Here is a 16,729-nt window from a genome sequence, read left to right on the forward strand (position 1 = left end):
GACTCATTTTTTACCCATTTTTGACTCAATTTTTTACCCATTTTTTGGACTCATTTTTGACCCATTTTTCACTCAATTTTCTCCCATTTTTGACTCAATTTTTTACCCATTTTTGACTCAATTTTTTACCCATTTTCCACTCAATTTTCAACCCATTTTTCACTTGATTTTCCCTCAATTTTCCACCCAAACCCTTCAATTTTCCACCCAAAAACGTCGATTTTCCACCCAAAAACGTCGATTTTGGGACAAAAACCGCGACTCTCCAACTTGACTTTCCAACAACTTTATTTCCAACGTCAACTCAACATCAACTCAACACCAACTCAACGCCGGTTGACCAAGACCCTTCCAGTTGACCCAAGACCCTTCCAGTTGGGTCGGCCGCCCCTTCAGTAACAGGTGACGTCGCCAAAACTCAACTTTCGACCGTTTTCCACCCAAAATCTCCATTTTCGACCCGTTTTTCGCTCAATTTCCAACCCATTTTTTACTCAATTTTCTCCCCATTTTTCACTCAGTTTTTACCCATTTTTTGCTCAATTTCCAACCAATTTTCAACCCATTTTTCACTCAATTTTCTCCCAATTTTCTCCCATTTTTCACTCGATTTTCAACCCATTTTTCACCCATTTTTGACCCATTTTCCACACAATTTTCAACCCATTTTTCACTCAGTTTTCACTCATTTTTCACCCATTTTTTACCCATTTTTCGCTCAATTTTCAACCCATTTTTCACTTGATTTTCAATCCATTTTTCACTTCTTTTTTCACTCATTTTTTACTCATTTTTCACCCATTTTTCACTCCTTTTTTGACTCAATTTTACCCATTTTTGGACTCATTTTTTACCCGTTTTTGGACTCATTTTTTACCCATTTTTGGACTCATTTTTTACCCATTTTGGACTCATTTTTTACCCATTTTTTGGACTCATTTTTTACCCATTTTGGACTCAATTTCTCCCCATTTTTCACTCAATTTTCTCCCCATTTTTGACTCAATTTTTTACCCATTTTGGACTCATTTTTTACCCATTTTTGACTCAATTTTTTACCCATTTTTTGGACTCATTTTTTACCCATTTTTGTCCCAACTTTACCCATTTTTTGGACTCATTTTTTACCCATTTTTGACTCAATTTTTTACCCATTTTTTGGACTCATTTTTGACCCATTTTTCACTCAATTTTCTCCCATTTTTGACTCAATTTTTTACCCATTTTTGACTCAATTTTTTACCCATTTTCCACTCAATTTTCAACCCATTTTTCACTTGATTTTCCCTCAATTTTCCACCCAAACCCTTCAATTTTCCACCCAAAAACGTCGATTTTCCACCCAAAAACGTCGATTTTGGGACAAAAAACGCGACTCTCCAACTTGACTTTCCAACAACTTTATTTCCAACGTCAACTCAACATCAACTCAACACCAACTCAACGCCGGTTGACCAAGACCCTTCCAGTTGACCCAAGACCCTTCCAGTTGGGTCGGCCGCCCCTTCAGTAACAGGTGACGTCGCCAAAACTCAACTTTCGACCGTTTTCCACCCAAAATCTCCATTTTCGACCCGTTTTTCGCTCAATTTCCAACCCATTTTTTACTCAATTTTCTCCCCATTTTTCACTCAGTTTTTACCCATTTTTTGCTCAATTTCCAACCAATTTTCAACCCATTTTTCACTCAATTTTCTCCCAATTTTCTCCCATTTTTCACTCGATTTTCAACCCATTTTTCACTCATTTTTGACCCATTTTCCACACAATTTTCAACCCATTTTTCACTCAATTTTCACTCATTTTTCACCCATTTTTTACCCATTTTTCGCTCAATTTTCAACCCATTTTTCACTCAATTTTCAACCCATTTTTTACTTGATTTTCAACCCATTTTCCACTCAATTTTCACCCATTTTTCCCTCCTTTTATGACTCAATTTTACCCATTTTTGGACTCCTTTTTAACCCATTTTTGACTCAATTTTACCCATTTTTGACTCAATTTTTTACCCATTTTTGGACTCATTTTTTACCCATTTTTGACTCAATTTTTTACCCGTTTTTGGACTCATTTTTTACCCATTTTTTGACTCATTTTTTACCCATTTTTCACTCAATTTTCAACTCATTTTTTACCCGTTTTTCACTCAATTTTCTCCCCATTTTTGACTCAATTTTCCACCCAAAAACGTCGATTTTGGGACAAAAAAACGCGACTCTCCAACTTGACTTTCCAACAACTTTATTTCCAACGTCAATGTCAACATCAACTCAACACCAACTCAACGCCGGTTGACCAAGACCCTTCCAGTTGACCCAAGACCCTTCCAGTTGGGTCGGTCGCCCCTTCAGTAACAGGTGACGTCGGTATCGGCCAAATGCACGGACACGTTGACGTTCTGGGGCCTCCCCAGGCTCTTATCCAAATTCCTCTGGATGAAGCTGATCCCGGCGCCGTCGTGCCCCACCACGCAGGCGTAGACGTCGCCGCGCCGCCAATCCTCGGCCGCCGCCGCCAGCTTGCTGTACACGGTGAAGGCGTCGCCGTCGCGCTGGGGGCCGAAGACCTGGAAGTCCCCCCGGGCCACCGGCTGGTCTCGGTGGGTCCAGGTCACCAGGATGTCGGCGGGGACGAAGCCGGTGGCCAAGCAGGTCAAGGTGACCTTCTCCAGCCGCGCCAGCTCCTCGGCCGGCGGCGGGAAGACGTAGACCTGCGGCGCCACCACCGTCGACGCTGCGGGGGGAGGGGAGGGCAGTGAGGGGGGGGGAGGGGCTCGGAGGGTCGAGGGGGGTGGTGGGAAAGAGGCTTCCGGTTGGCCAAGAGCCTTCCAGTTGACCAAGACCCTTCCAGTTGACCAAGATGCTTCTTGGTTGACCAAGACCCTTCCAGTTGACTCTCCCAATTGACTTGACCCTTCCAGTTGACCAAGACCCTTCTTGGTTGACCAAGACCCTTCTCGGTTGACCAAGACCCTTCCAGTTGACTAAGATGCTTCTTGGTTGACCAAGACCCTTCCAGTTGACCAAGACCCTTCCACTTGACTCTCCCAGTTGACTTGACCCTTCTCAGTTGACCAAGACCCTTCTCGGTTGACCAAGACCCTTCTCGGTTGACCAAGACCCTTCCAGTTGCGTTCCCAGTTGGGTTCCCACTTGACCAAGACCCTTCCAGTTGACCAAGACCCTTCTCAGTTGACCAAGACCCTTCTCAGTTGACCAAGACCCTTCCAGTTGGGTTCCCACTTGACCAAGACCCTTCCAATTGGGTTTCCAGTTGACCAAGACTCTCCCAGTTGACCAAGACCCTTCTCGGTTGACCAAGACCCTTCCAGTTGACCAAGACCCTTCCAGTTGACCAAGACCCTTCCAGTTGGGTTCCTACTTGACCGAGACCCTTCCAGTTGATGAAGACCCTTCTCAGTTGACCAAGACCCTTCCAGTTGGGTTCCTACTTGACCAAGACCCTTCCAGTTGACCGAGACCCTTCTCAGTTGACCAAGACCCTTCTTGGTTGACCAAGACCCTTCCAGTTGACCAAGACCCTTCTCAGTTGACCAAGACCCTTCTCAGTTGACCAAGACCCTTCCAGTTGACCAAGACCCTGTTTTTTCCTTAAAAAAATGCCATTTTTCCCCTTAAAAAAACCCCCAATTTCCCCCCCATAAACTCCTTAAAAAATTTTTTAAAAAATCCATTTTTTCCCTTAAAAAACCCCTCAATTTCCCCCTTAAAAAACCCCCCAAAAATCCCAATTATTTCTCCCCAAAAAATCCCAATTTTTCCCCCCAAAAAATCCCAATTTTTCCCCCAAAAAATCCCAATTTTTCCCCAAAAAACCCTCAATTTTCCCCTTAAAAAAAAAAACAAAAAATCCCAATTTTTCCCCAAAAAATCCCAATATTTCCCTCAAAAAAATCCCAATTTTTCCCCCCAAAAAATCCCAATTTTTCCCCCAAATTTTCCCAAGTTTTCCCCCAAAAAAATCCCAATTTTTCCCCAAAAAAATCCCAATTTTTCCCCCGAATTTTCCCAAGTTTTCCCCCCCAAAAAATCCCAATTTTTCCCCCAAAAATCCCAATTTTTCCCCCAAAAAATCCCAATTTTTTCCCTCAAAAAAATCCCAATTTTTCCCCCCAAAAAATCCCAATTTTTCCCCCAAATTTTCCCAAGTTTCCCCCCCAAAAAACCCCAATTTTTCCCCCAAAAAATCCCAATTTTTCCCCAAAATTTTCCCAATTATTCCCCAAAAAAATCCCAATTTTCCCCCAAAAAATCCCAATTTTTTCCCCCTTCCTCCCCCTCACCGATCTCCTTGCGGACGCTCCTCTCCGGCGGCTGCTCCTCCCCCAACTCCTCGACGTCCACGGCGCAATAAAAGGTCTCCCCGGAATTCCACTCCTCGGCGCAAACCCCCAACCTCGACTCCGCCCGGAACAACCCGTTTTCCAGCTCCTCCCACGCCGGCGGCTCCGGCACCGCCCCGGAACCGGCACCGGAACCGCGGCGCCACGAGAACTTCACGCCCGACGCCGACTTCAGGTTGGAGGCCACGCAGGTCAAGGAGGCGTTTTGGGACAAATAAAGGTCTTCCAGGGACGGAGGGAGGAGGGTCACCGACACCGTCGGAGTGTCTGGGGGGAGGAAATCGGGGAGAAAGGTTAATTTTTGGGAGAAAAGGAGGCCAGAAATGGGTTTTTTGGGGCAAAATTACCCCCAAAAATGGGTTTTTTTGGCGAAAATTACCCCAGAAATGGATTTTTTTGGTAAAAATTACCCCAAAAAATGGATTTTTTTGGGGTGAAAATCACCCAAAAAATGGATTTTTTTGGCGAAAATTACCCCAAAAATGGGTTTTTTTGGCGAACATTACCCCAGAAATGGATTTTTTTGGTGAAAATTCACCCCAAAAATGGGTTTTTTGGGGCAAAATTACCCCAGAAATGGATTTTTTTGGTAAAAATTACCCCCAAAAATGGATTTTTTTGGGGTGAAAATCACCCAAAAAATGGATTTTTTTGGCAAGAATTACCCCAAAAATGGGGTTTTTGGGCAAAAATTACCCCAGAAATGGATTTTTTGGGACGAAAATTACCCCAAAAAATGGATTTTTGGCAAGAATTACCCCAAAAATGGATTTTTTTGGTAAAAATTACCCCAAAAAAATGGATTTTTTTGGGGTGAAAATTACCACAAAAATGGATTTTTTGGGGTGAAAATGACCCCAAAAATGGATTTTTGGGGCAAGAATTGCCCCAAAAATGGGGTTTTTTGGCAAGAATTACCCCAGAAATGGATTTTTTGGGCCAAAATTACCTATAAAAGTCGCTTTTTTGAGCAGAAATTACCCATAAAAATTGATATTTTTTTTTGAGAAAAAATGCCCCCAAAATGTCGATTTTTGGGAGAAAAAATGACCCCAAAATGGCGATTTTTGGGGTAAAAACGACCCAAATAAGTCGATTTTTGGTTAAACGAGACCCAAACCATCAATTTTTGGGGGGGGCAAAAGGTGAATTTGGGGCAAAAACGACCCAAAATCATCAATTTCGGTGTAAAGATGACCCAAAATATTGATTTTTGGGGTGAACATGACCAAAAACATCGATTTTTGGGTAAACACGACCCAAAAAAAAGTGGATTTTTGGGCTAAAAATCGACAAAAAAAGTCAATTTTGGGGTAAATACCACTCGAAACGTCGATTTTGGGGGTGAACATGACCCAAAAAAGTCGAATTTTGGGCCAAAACCGCCAAAAAAAGTCAAATTTTGGGCAAAAAAATCACAAAAAAAATCGAAATTTCGGTCAAAAATCCCCCAAAAAATCGAAATTTTGGTCAAAAATCGCCAAAAAAAAGCGAAAAATCACCAAAAAATGGAAATTTTGGTCAAAAATCGCCAAAAAAATCGAATTTTCATCCAAAAAATCCCCAAAAAATCGAAATTTTGGTCAAAAATCCACAAAAATGTCGATTTTTTCACAAAACCCACCAAACCGCCCCAAATTTTGGCCCAAAAAATCCGAATCTGCGCCTTGATTTTTTGTCGAGTTTGTGTCGATTTTTGGGTGAAAACGACCCAAATAAGTCAATTTTTGGGCTAAAAATCAACAAAAAAGTCAATTTTGGGGTGAAACAACGATTTTGGGGGTGAACACGACCCGAAAAAGCCGAATTTTGGGCCGAAACCGCCAAAAAAAGTCAAATTTCGGTCAAAAAATCCCCAAAAAATCGAAATTTCGGTCAAAAATCGCCAAAAAAAAGCGAAAAATCACCAAAAAAATCGAAATTTTGGTCAAAAATCGCCAAAAAAAGTCAAATTCTGGTCAAAAAAATCCCCCAAAAATCGAAATTTCGGTCAAAAATCGCCAAAAAATTCAATTTTTTCCCAAAACCCACCAAACCTCCCCAAATTTTGGCCCAAAAAATTCGAATCTGCGCCTTGATTTTTGTGGAATTTGTGTCGATTTTTTGGGTAAAAAGGACCCAAATAAGTGGATTTTTGGGGCTAAAAATCAGCAAAAAAAGTCAATTTTGGGGTAAATACGACTCAAAACGTTGATTTCGGGGGCGAACACGACCCGAAAAAGTCGAATTTTGGGTCGAAACCGCCAAAAAAAGTCGAATTCCGGTCAAAAAATCCCCCCAAAAAATCGAAATTTCGGTCAAAAATCGCCCAAAAAATCGAATTTTTGGCAAAAACCCACCAAATTTTGCCCCGAAAACCCCAAATTTTCGGTCTCACCTGAGCAGAAGGTGCTGATGGAGGCCTCCACGGGCCCCTCGAGCCCGTCCAGGGCCACCCTGCAGGTGAAGGTGGCCCCCAGATCCCAGAGGCGGCGGCTGACGTTGACGCGGCTGCCGAGGGCGTGGCCGTCGCAGGTGGCGACCTCCTGGGGGGCCGGGAGCTCCGCCCCCTTGGCCAGCCAGGTGAGGCGGGCGCGGTCGAGGCCCCGCCCCTCGGCCAGGCAGAGGAGGAGGACGTGGGGGTCGCCGGCGGGGTCGGAGGGTTTGGGGTCGGCGAGGACGGTGACGCGCGGGGCTGAGACGGGGCAGAGGTCTGGGGATTTTGGGGGGAAAAGGGGGGATTTTGGGTCAGAGGGGGTTAAAGTTGGGCTGGTCAACCCCAAAAAATCCCCAAAAAATCCCCAAAAAGTTCCCCGAAAATTCCCCGAAAAAAACCCCCAAAATTCCCCAAAAAGTCCCCCCAAAAATCCCTCAAAAAATCCCCCAAAATCCCAAAAAATTCCCAAAAAATCCCCCCAAAAAATCCCCAAAAATTCCCCGAAGAAAACCCCAAAATTAAAAAAGAATTCCCAAAAAATATCCCAAAAAATCCCCCCAAAAATCCCTCAAAAAATTCCCAAAAAATCCCCCAAAAAACCCCAAAAAATCCCCAAAAAAATCCCAAAAAATTCCCCCAAAAAATCCCAAAAATCCCCCCAAATCCCCCCAAAAAATCCCCCGAAAATTCCCCAAAAAATCCCCCCAAAAATGCCCCCAAAATTCCCCAAAAAATCCCAAAAATCCCCAAAAATATCCCCCAAAAATCCCCCAAAAATGCCCCCAAAATCCCCAAAAAATCCCCTGAAAAATCCCAAAAAATTCCCCAAAAAATCCCCAAAAATCCCCCAAAAAAACCCCAAAAAACCCCCAAAATTAAAAAAGAATTTCCAAAAAATCTCCCAAAAATTCCCCCCAAAATCCTCCCAAAATCCCCCCAAAATCCCTCAAAAAATCCAAAAAAATCCCCCAAAAAAACCCCAAAAAAATCCCCAAAAATCCCCCCCAAAAAACCCCAAAACTCCCAAAAAATTCCGCAAAAAATCCCCCAAAATTCCCCCCAAAAATTTCCCAAAAAATCCCAAAAAATTCCCACACGTCTGGAATTTTGGGGGGAAAAAGGGGGGGTTCTGGGGTAAAAGGGGGTTAAGGTTGGGCTGGTCAACCCCAAAAACCCACCCAGGGGTCACCCAAAACATTATGACCCCCCCCAAAATCCCAAAAATTGACTTTCTGGGGGTAAAAATGACCCCAAAAAAGGAGATTTTGGGGCATAAAATCCCCCCCAAAAACTCCTTTTTTGGGGGGTAAAAATGACCCCAAAAAAGGAGATTTTGGGGCATAAAATCCCCCCCAAAATCTCCTTTTTTTGGGTTAAAAATGACCCCCAAAAAAGGAGATTTTGGGGCATAAAATCCCCCCCCAAAATCTCCTTTTTTTGGGGTAAAAATGACCCCCAAAAAAGGAGATTTTTGGGTATAAAATCCCCCCCCAAAATCTCCTTTTTTTGGGGTAAAAATGACCCCAAAAAAGTCAATTTTGGGGCATAAAATCCCCCCCAAAATCTCCTTTTTTTGGGGTACAAATGACCCCCAAAAAAGGAGATTTTTGGGTATAAAATCCCCCCCCAAAATCTCCTTTTTTTGGGGTAAAAATGACCCCAAAAAAGTCAATTTTGGGGCATAAAATCCCCCCCAAAATCTCCTTTTTTTGGGGTAAAAATGACCCCAAAAAAGTCAATTTTGGGGCATAAAATCCCCCCCAAAATCTCCTTTTTTTGGGGTACAAATGACCCCAAAAAAAGTCGGGTTTTGTTTAAAAGTTGGTTAAAGTTGACCTGGTAACCCCAAAAATCCACCCAGGGGTCGCCAGGACCCCAAAAAGTCACCCAGCTGACCCCAAAAACCCACCAAAGTGACCCAAAAATCCACCTGGGTGGGTCAAAAGTTCATCCAGGTGACCCAAAAACCCATCCAGAAGTCCCAAAATCCCCTGGAAACCCCCCCCCCAAAAAATCCCCAAAAAATCCCCAAAAATTCCCCGAAAAATCCCAAAAGTCCCCCAAAAAACCCCCAAAAAATCCCCCCAAAAAACCCAAAAATTCCCCCCCAAAAACCCCCAAAATTCAAAAAAAATTCCCCCAAAATCCCCAAAATACCTCCCAAAGCCCCCCCAAAAAAAACCCCAAAAAATCCCCAAAAATCCCCCCCAAAAAACCCCAAAAATTCAAAAAAAATCGCCAAAAAATCCCCCAAAAATCCCCCAAAAATCCCCCAAAAAACCCCCCAAAAAAATCCCCAAAAATTCCCCAAAAATTCCCCCAAAAATCCCCAAAAATCCCCCAAAAAAACCCAAAAAAATCCCCCCAAAATTCCCCAAAAAATCCCCAAAAATCCCCCAAAAAACCCCCAAAAAATCCCCCCAAAATTCCCCAAAAAATCCACAAAAAACCCCCTGAAAAATCCCCAAAAAATCCCCCCAAAACCCCCAAAAATTAAAAAAAAAAACCCCAACCTCCCCCCAAAAATACCAAAAAAACCCTCCAAAAATTCCCCGAAAAAAACCCAAAGATCCCCAAAAATCCCCCAAAAATCCCCAAAAATCCCTCAAAAAATCCCCAAAAAATCCCCAAAAAATCCCCAAAAATCCCAAAAAAACCTCCCAAAAAAAACCCCCAAAAATCCCCCCCAAAAAACCCCAAAACTCCCAAAAAATTCCCCCCAAAAATCCCAAAATCCCCCAAAAAAACCCCAAAAAACCCCAAAAATTCAAAAAAATCCCCCAAAAATCCCCCCAAAAATCCCCAAAAAATCCCCAAAAAATCCCCAAAAAATCCCCTGAAAAACCCCTCCAAAAAACCCCAAAAATCCCTCAAAAAATCCCAAAAAATCCCCAAAAATTAAAAAAAAAACCCTTAAAAATCCCCCCAAAAAAACCCCAAAAAACCCCAAAAATTCAAAAAAAATCCCCAAAAAATCCCCAAAAAATCCCCAAAAATCCCCCAAAAATCCCCAAAAAATCCCCAAAAAATCCCAAAAAATCCCCAAAAAATCCCCAAAAAATCCCCTGAAAAACCCCTCCAAAAAACCCCAAAAATCCCTCAAAAAATCCCAAAAAATCCCCAAAAATTAAAAAAAAAAACCCTTAAAAATCCCCCCAAAAAAACCCCAAAAAACCCCCAAAATTCAAAAAAACCCCTCAAAAATCCCCCCAAAAAATCCCAAAAAATCCCAAAAAACCCCCAAAAAATCCCAAAAAATCCCCAAAAAATCCCCAAAAAATCCCCAAAAATCCTCAAAAAATCCCAAAAAATCCCCCCATAAAAACCAAAAAATCCCCCAAAAAATCCTCAAAAATCCCCCAAAAAATCCCCCAAAAATCCCCAAAAAATCCCCAAAAATCCCCAAAAAATCCCCCAAAAATCCCCCAAAAAAATCCCCCAAAATTCCCCAAAAAATCCCGAAAAATCCCCAAAAAATCCCCAAAAAATCCCCTGAAAAACCCCTCCAAAAAACCCCAAAAATCCCTCAAAAAATCCCAAAAAATCCCCAAAAATTAAAAAAAAAAACCCTTAAAAATCCCCCCAAAAAAACCCCAAAAAAACCCAAAAATTCAAAAAAAATCCCCCCAAAATCCCCAAAAAATCCCAAAAAATCCCCAAAAAAACCCAAAAAATCCCAAAAAACCCCCAAAATTCAAAAAAAACCCTCAAAAATCCCCCCAAAAAATCCCAAAAAATCCCAAAAAACCCCCAAAAAATCCCAAAAAATCCCCAAAAAATCCCCAAAAAATCCCCAAAAATCCTCAAAAAATCCCAAAAAATCCCCCCAAAAAAACCAAAAAATCCCCCCAAAAAATCCTCAAAAATCCCCCCAAAAATCCCCCAAAAATCCCCAAAAAATCCCCAAAAATCCCCAAAAAATCCCCAAAAAATCCCCAAAAAATCCCCAAAAATCCTCAAAAAATCCCAAAAAATCCCCCCAAAAAAACCAAAAAATCCCCCAAAAAATCCTCAAAAATCCCCCAAAAAATCCTCAAAAATCCCCCAAAAAATCCCCCAAAAATCCCCAAAAAATCTCCAAAAATCCCCCAAAAAATCCCCAAAAATCCCCAAAAAATCCCAAAAATCCCCAAAAATCCCCAACCCCCCCAAACCCTCCCAAACCCCCTAAACCCCTCTCACCTTCCCCTTTAACGTCGACGCCCACGTCGCTCCCGGTGGCCTCGTGCCGGGCCCGGCAGCTGAAAGTCCCTTCTTGGGCCCGGTCGTGGCTCAGGGTGACCCTGGAGCTCATCCCGAAGGATCCCGAGCCCGTCCCCACCTCCTGGAAGGTCAAGGGGCCGAAACCCGACCCCAAATTCGACCCCAGACCCCCCCAGGAGAGGTTGAGGGGAGGGGGGAAGAAGGACGAGGCCAAACAGCCGAAGGTGACGGAGGAGGAGGAGTCGGAGCAGGAGCCGGAGTCGGAGCAGGGCAGGAGGGGGTACAGGGAGGGAGGGGTGGGCTGGGCTGTGGAGAGGGAAAAAATGGTTAAAATTGGGTTAAAATTGGGGAAAAATTGGGTTATTTGGGGTTTAAAATACCCTGAGATCACCTGAGAGAGGAATGGACTAAAACCCAACTAAAACGACCCAAAATCACCCAAAACACACCCAAAGTACACCCAAAACACACCTAAAACACTCCCAAAAAACACACTTAAAACCCACTTAAAATGACTCAAAAATGACCCAAAACAAACCTAAAACCGACCCAAAACACTCCCAAAAAACACACTTAAAACCCACTTAAAATGACCCAAAAATGACCCAAAAATGACCCAAAACACACATAAGAAACACACCCAAAACCACTAAAAAATGACTCAAAACACACATAAAAAACACACCTAAAATGACTCAAAAATGACCCCAAAAACTCAACGATTTGAGGGGAAAATTGGGGAGAAATTGGGCAAAATTTGAGGAGAAATTTAGGAAAATTTGGGGGGGAAAATTGGGGTAAAAATGGGGAAAATTTGGAGGGGAAAATTGGGGTGAAAATTGGGGGAAAATGGGTAAAATTTGAGGAGAAATTTGGGGAAATTTTGGGGGAAAATTGGGAAAAAACGGCAAAATTTGGGTGGAAAATTGGGAAAAATTTGGGTGGAAATTTGGGGTAAAAATCAGCAAAATTTGTTGGGATTTTGGGCCAAACAGCCGAAGGTGACGGAGGAGGAGGAGGAGTCGGAGCAGGAGCCGGAGCCGGAGCAGGGCAGGAGGGGGTACAGGGAGGGAGGGGTGGGCTGGGCTGTGGAGAGGGAAAAAATGGTTAAAATTGGGTTAAAATTGGGGAAAAATTGGGTTATTTGGGGTTTAAATGGGTTTGAGGTCACCTGGAAGAGAAATGGTCAAAAACGTGACTAAAACCAGCCTAAAATCACCCAAAACATGCCCAAAACACACCTAAAATCGACCCAAAACACGTCCAAAAAACACACTTAAAACCCATTTAAAATGACTCAAAAATGACCCAAAAATGACCCAAAACACACCTAAAACCGACCCAAAACACTCCCAAAAAACACACCTAAAATTGACCTAAAATGACTCAAAAATGACCCAAAACACACCTAAAACCGACCCAAAATCCATCCAAAAAACACACCTAAAACACACTTAAAACCACCCAAAAATGACCCAAAACACACCCAAAAAACACACTTAAAACCCACTTAAAATGACTCAAAAATGACCCAAAACACAACTAAAAAAGACACCTAAAATGACCCAAAAATGACCCAAAAATGACCCAAAACACACATAAGAAACACACCTAAAATTGACCTAAAATGACCCAAAACACACCTAAAATTGACCTAAAATTGACCTAAAATGACCCAAAAATGACCCAAAAAACTCAACAATCTGGGGGGAAAATTGGGGAGAAATTGGGGAAAATTTGGAGGGAAATTTGGGAAAATTTGGGGGGAAATTGGGGTAAAAATGGGGAAAATTTATGGGAAAAATTTGGGGAAATTTGGGTGGAAAATTGGGGTAAAAATGGCAAAATTTGGGGGAAAAATTGGGGAAAAAAGAGGAAAATTTGGGGGAAAAATTGGGGAAAAAATGGCAAAATTTGGGGAGAAAAACGGGAAAAAATGGGGAAAATTTGGGTGGAAATTTGTGAAAAAATGGGGGAAATTTGGGGGAAATTTGTGAAAAAATGGGGGAAAAATTGGGGTAAAAATGGCAAAAATTGGGGGAATTTGGGGGGTAAAAATGGCAAAATTTGGGGGAAAAATTGGGGTAAAACTGGGCAAAATTTGGGTGGAAATTTTGGGGAAAAAGGAGTAAAATTTGGGGGAATTTTGGGGAAAAAATGGGTAAAATTTGGGGGAATTTTGGGGGAAAAAAGGGTAAAATTTGGGGGAAAAATTGGGGTAAAAATGGCAAAATTTGAGGGAATTTTGGGGGTAAAAAGGCAAAATTTGGGGAGAAAATGGGTAAAATTTGGGGGAAAAATTGGGGAAAAAAGAGTGAAATTTGGGGCAAAAAAGAGCAAAATTTGGGGGAAAAATTGGGGAAAAAAGGGCAAAATTTGAGGGAATTTTGGGGGAAAAATTGGGGTAAAAATGGCAAAAATTGGGGTAAAAATTGGGGGAAAAATGGGGAAAATTTGGGATAAAAATTGGGGAAAAATGGCAAAATTTGGGGTAAAAATTGGGTTAAAAATGGGGAAAATTTGGGGTAAAAATTGGGGTAAAAATGGGGAAAATTTGGGAAAAATTTGGGCTAAAATTTGGGGCAAAAAGGGCCAAATTTGGGGGGTGTTTTGGGCTCGGTTTAAACCCGTCCTGGGAAAGAGGAACCTCCCAAAACCTCCGAAACCTCCCCAGAACCTCGGCCCAGACACAACAGGAAGGTCACGGCGGGGCCGGGCTTTCGGGGCCGGGGGTTTTGGGGTGAATTCGGAGGATTTTGGGGCATTTCTTAAAATTTAGGCTCGGTTTTAGGGGGTTCCTGGACTTAAACTCGGTTTTAAGGTGAATTTTGGGCTCAATTTGGGGGATTTTGGGGCAATTTTTGGAGATTTGGGCTCGGTTTTAAAAGTTTCTTGGACTTAAACTCGGTTTTAAGGTGCGTTTTGGGCTCAATTTGGGGGATTTTGGGGCATTTTTTGAGATTTAAGCTCAGTTTTAAGGTGAGTTTTGGGCTCAATTTGGGGGATTTTGGGGCAATTTTTAAAATTTAGGCTCAGTTTTAACGAGTTCCTGGACTTAAACTCGGTTTTAAGGTGAATTTTGGGCTCAGTTTGGGGGATTTTGGGGCATTTCTTAAAATTTAGGCTCGGTTTTAACAAGTTCCTGGACTTAAACTCGGGTTTAAGGTGAGTTTTGGGCTCAGTTTGGGGGATTTTGGGGCAATTTTTGGAGATTTAGGGTCGGTTTTAAAGGTTTCTTGGACTTAAACTCGGTTTTAAGGCGAGTTTTGGGGCAATTTTGGGGGATTTTGGGAGATTTGGGCTCGGTTTTAACAAGTTCCTGGACTTAAACTCGGTTTTAAGGCGAGTTTTGGGGTTAATTTGGGGGGATTTTAGGGGGATTTGGAGGATTTTTGGAGATTTAAACTCGGTTTTAAGGTGAGTTTTGGGCTCAATTTGGGGGATTTTGGGGCAATTTTTAAAATTTAGGCTCGGTTTTAAAGGTTTCTTGGACTTAAACTCGGTTTTAAGGTGAGTTTTGGGTTCAATTTGGAGGATTTTGGGGGGATTTTTGGAGATTTAAACTCGGTTTTAAGGTGAGTTTTGGGCTCAATTTGGGGGATTTTGGGGCATTTTTTAAAATTTAGGCTCGGTTTTATCAAGTTCCTGGACTTAAACTCGGTTTTAAGGTGAGTTTTGGGCAATTTTGGGGGGATTTGGAGGATTTTTGTAGATTTAAACTCGGTTTTAAGGTGAGTTTTGGGCTCAATTTGGGGGATTTTGGGGCATTTTTTAAAATTTAGGCTCGGTTTTATCAAGTTCCTCGAGTTAAACTCGGTTTTAAGGTGAGTTTTGGGCTCAATTTGGGGGATTTTGGGGCAATTTTTAAAATTTAGGCTCGGTTTTAAAGGTTTCTTGGACTTAAACTCGGGTTTAAGGTGAGTTTTGGGTTCAATTTGGAGGATTTTGGGGGGATTTTTGGAGATTTAAACTCGGTTTTAAGGTGAGTTTTGGGCTCAATTTGGGGGATTTTGGGGCATTTTTTAAAATTTAGGCTCGGTTTTAGGGGGTTCTTCGACTTAAACTCAGTTTTAAGGTGAGTTTTGGGTCAATTTGGGAGGATTTTGGGGCGATTTTTGGAGATTTGGGCTCGGTTTTAAAGGTTTCCTGGACTTAAACTCGGGTTTAAGGTGAGTTTTGGGCTTAATTTGGGGGATTTGGGGGCATTTTTTAAAATTTAGGCTCGGTTTTAACAAGTTCCTCAAGTTAAACTCGGTTTTAAGGCGAGTTTTGGGGCATTTTGGGGGGATTTGGAGGATTTTTGGAGATTTAAACTCGGTTTTAAGGTGAGTTTTGGGTTAATTTTGGGGTTTTTTGGGGAGGTTTAAGCTCAGTTTTAGGGGGTTAATTTGGGGTCAATTTGGAATATTTAAGCTCAGTTTTAAGGGGTTAATTTGGGTTAATTTGGGGTTAATTTGGGTTAATTTGGGGTTAATTTGGAATATTTAAACTCAGTTTTAAAGGGGTTTGAGCTCAGTTTTAGGGGGTTAATTTGGGTTAATTTTGGGGTTAATTTGGAATATTTAAACTCAGTTTTAGGGAATTAATTTGGGGTTAATTTGGAATATTTAAGCTCAGTTTTAAGGGGTTAATTTTGGGTTAATTTTGGTGGTTTTTTGGAATATTTAAGCTCAGTTTTAGGGGGTTAATTGGGGTTAATTTTGGGTTAATTTGGAATATTTAAGATCAGTTTTAGGAGGTTAATTTGGGTTAATTTGGGGTTTTTTTGGGACATTTAAACTCAGTTTTAGGGGGTTAATTTGGGGTTAATTTGGAGTTAATTTGGAATATTTAAACTCAGTTTTAGGGGGTTAATTTGGGTTTAATTTGGGGGTTTTTTTTGAGATTTAAACTCAATTTTAAGGGGTTAATTTGGGTTAATTTTGGGGTTTTTTTGGATATTTAAGTTCAGTTTTAGGGGGTTAATTTGGGGTTAATTTGGAATATTTAAGCTCAATTTTAAGGGGGTTAATTTTGGGTTAATTTGGGGGTTTTTTGGGGAGGTTTAAACTCAGTTTTAGGGGGTTAATTTGGGGTCAATTTGGGGTTTTTTTTTTTTGAGATTTAAACTCGGCTTTGGGGTGAAAACTCCCGGATTTGGGGTTTTTTTTAGGGGGAGATTTGGGGTTAAAGATCAGCCCAGTCCCGGCATTCCCAGTTTAGACCCAGTTTAACCCAGTTTAAACCAGTTTAGACCCAGTTTTGACCCAGTTTAGACCCGGTTTAACCCCAGCATTCCCAGTTTAGACCAGTTTAGACCCAGTCCCAGCCCCAGCATTCCCAGTACAGCCCAGTTTAAACCCAGTTCCAGCCCCAGCATTCCCAGTTTAGACCCAGTTTAACCCCAGCATTCCCAGTTCAGACCAGTTTAGATCCAGTTCCAGCTCCAGCATTCCCAGTTTAGACCAGTTTAAACCCAGTTTAACCCAGTTTAGACCCGGTTTAACCCCAGCATTCCCAGTTTAGACCAGTTTAGACCCAGTCCCAGCTCCAGTACTCCCAGTACAGCCCAGTTTAACCCCAGGATTCCCAGTTTAGACCAGTTTAAACCCAGTCCCAGCATTCCCAGTTTAGTCCCAGTTTAGACCCAGTCCCAGCTTTACTATTCCCAGTACAGCCCAGTCCCAGCCCCAGCATTCCCAGTTTAGACCAGTTTAAACCCAGTCCCAGCTTTAGTATTCCCAGTACAGCCCAGTTCCAGCCCC

The 16,729-nt window shown here is 42.0% G+C and overlaps 2 long non-coding RNA genes and 1 gene segment (V, D, J or C); 2 read left to right on the forward strand and 1 right to left on the reverse strand.

The window, feature by feature from the left end:
- Positions 1-270: 270 nt before the first annotated feature.
- On the reverse strand, positions 271-11,210 carry LOC127465242 (Ig alpha chain C region-like). The segment is given in 5 exon segments: positions 271-402; positions 2,361-2,736; positions 4,307-4,633; positions 6,744-7,058; positions 10,965-11,210. Coding segments are annotated over 5 exon segments (1,140 nt in total).
- A 2,870-nt stretch (positions 11,211-14,080) lies between these two features.
- On the forward strand, positions 14,081-15,177 carry LOC127465243 (uncharacterized). The gene is made up of 3 exons (XR_007901957.1): positions 14,081-14,150; positions 14,403-14,560; positions 15,061-15,177. It is a non-coding gene; the product is annotated as an uncharacterized LOC127465243 (long non-coding RNA).
- Positions 15,178-15,490: 313 nt separating this feature from the next.
- Positions 15,491-15,921, forward strand: LOC127465244 (uncharacterized). Its single transcript, XR_007901958.1, has 4 exons — positions 15,491-15,556; positions 15,603-15,668; positions 15,724-15,768; positions 15,826-15,921. It is a non-coding gene; the product is annotated as an uncharacterized LOC127465244 (long non-coding RNA).
- The last annotated feature ends 808 nt before the right edge of the window (positions 15,922-16,729 follow it).

This window comes from Manacus candei, unplaced genomic scaffold (assembly GCF_025592945.1).
Source record: "Manacus candei isolate 608988 ecotype Guabito, Panama unplaced genomic scaffold, ASM2559294v1 h1tg000348l, whole genome shotgun sequence".
Lineage (NCBI taxonomy): Eukaryota > Metazoa > Chordata > Aves > Passeriformes > Pipridae > Manacus > Manacus candei.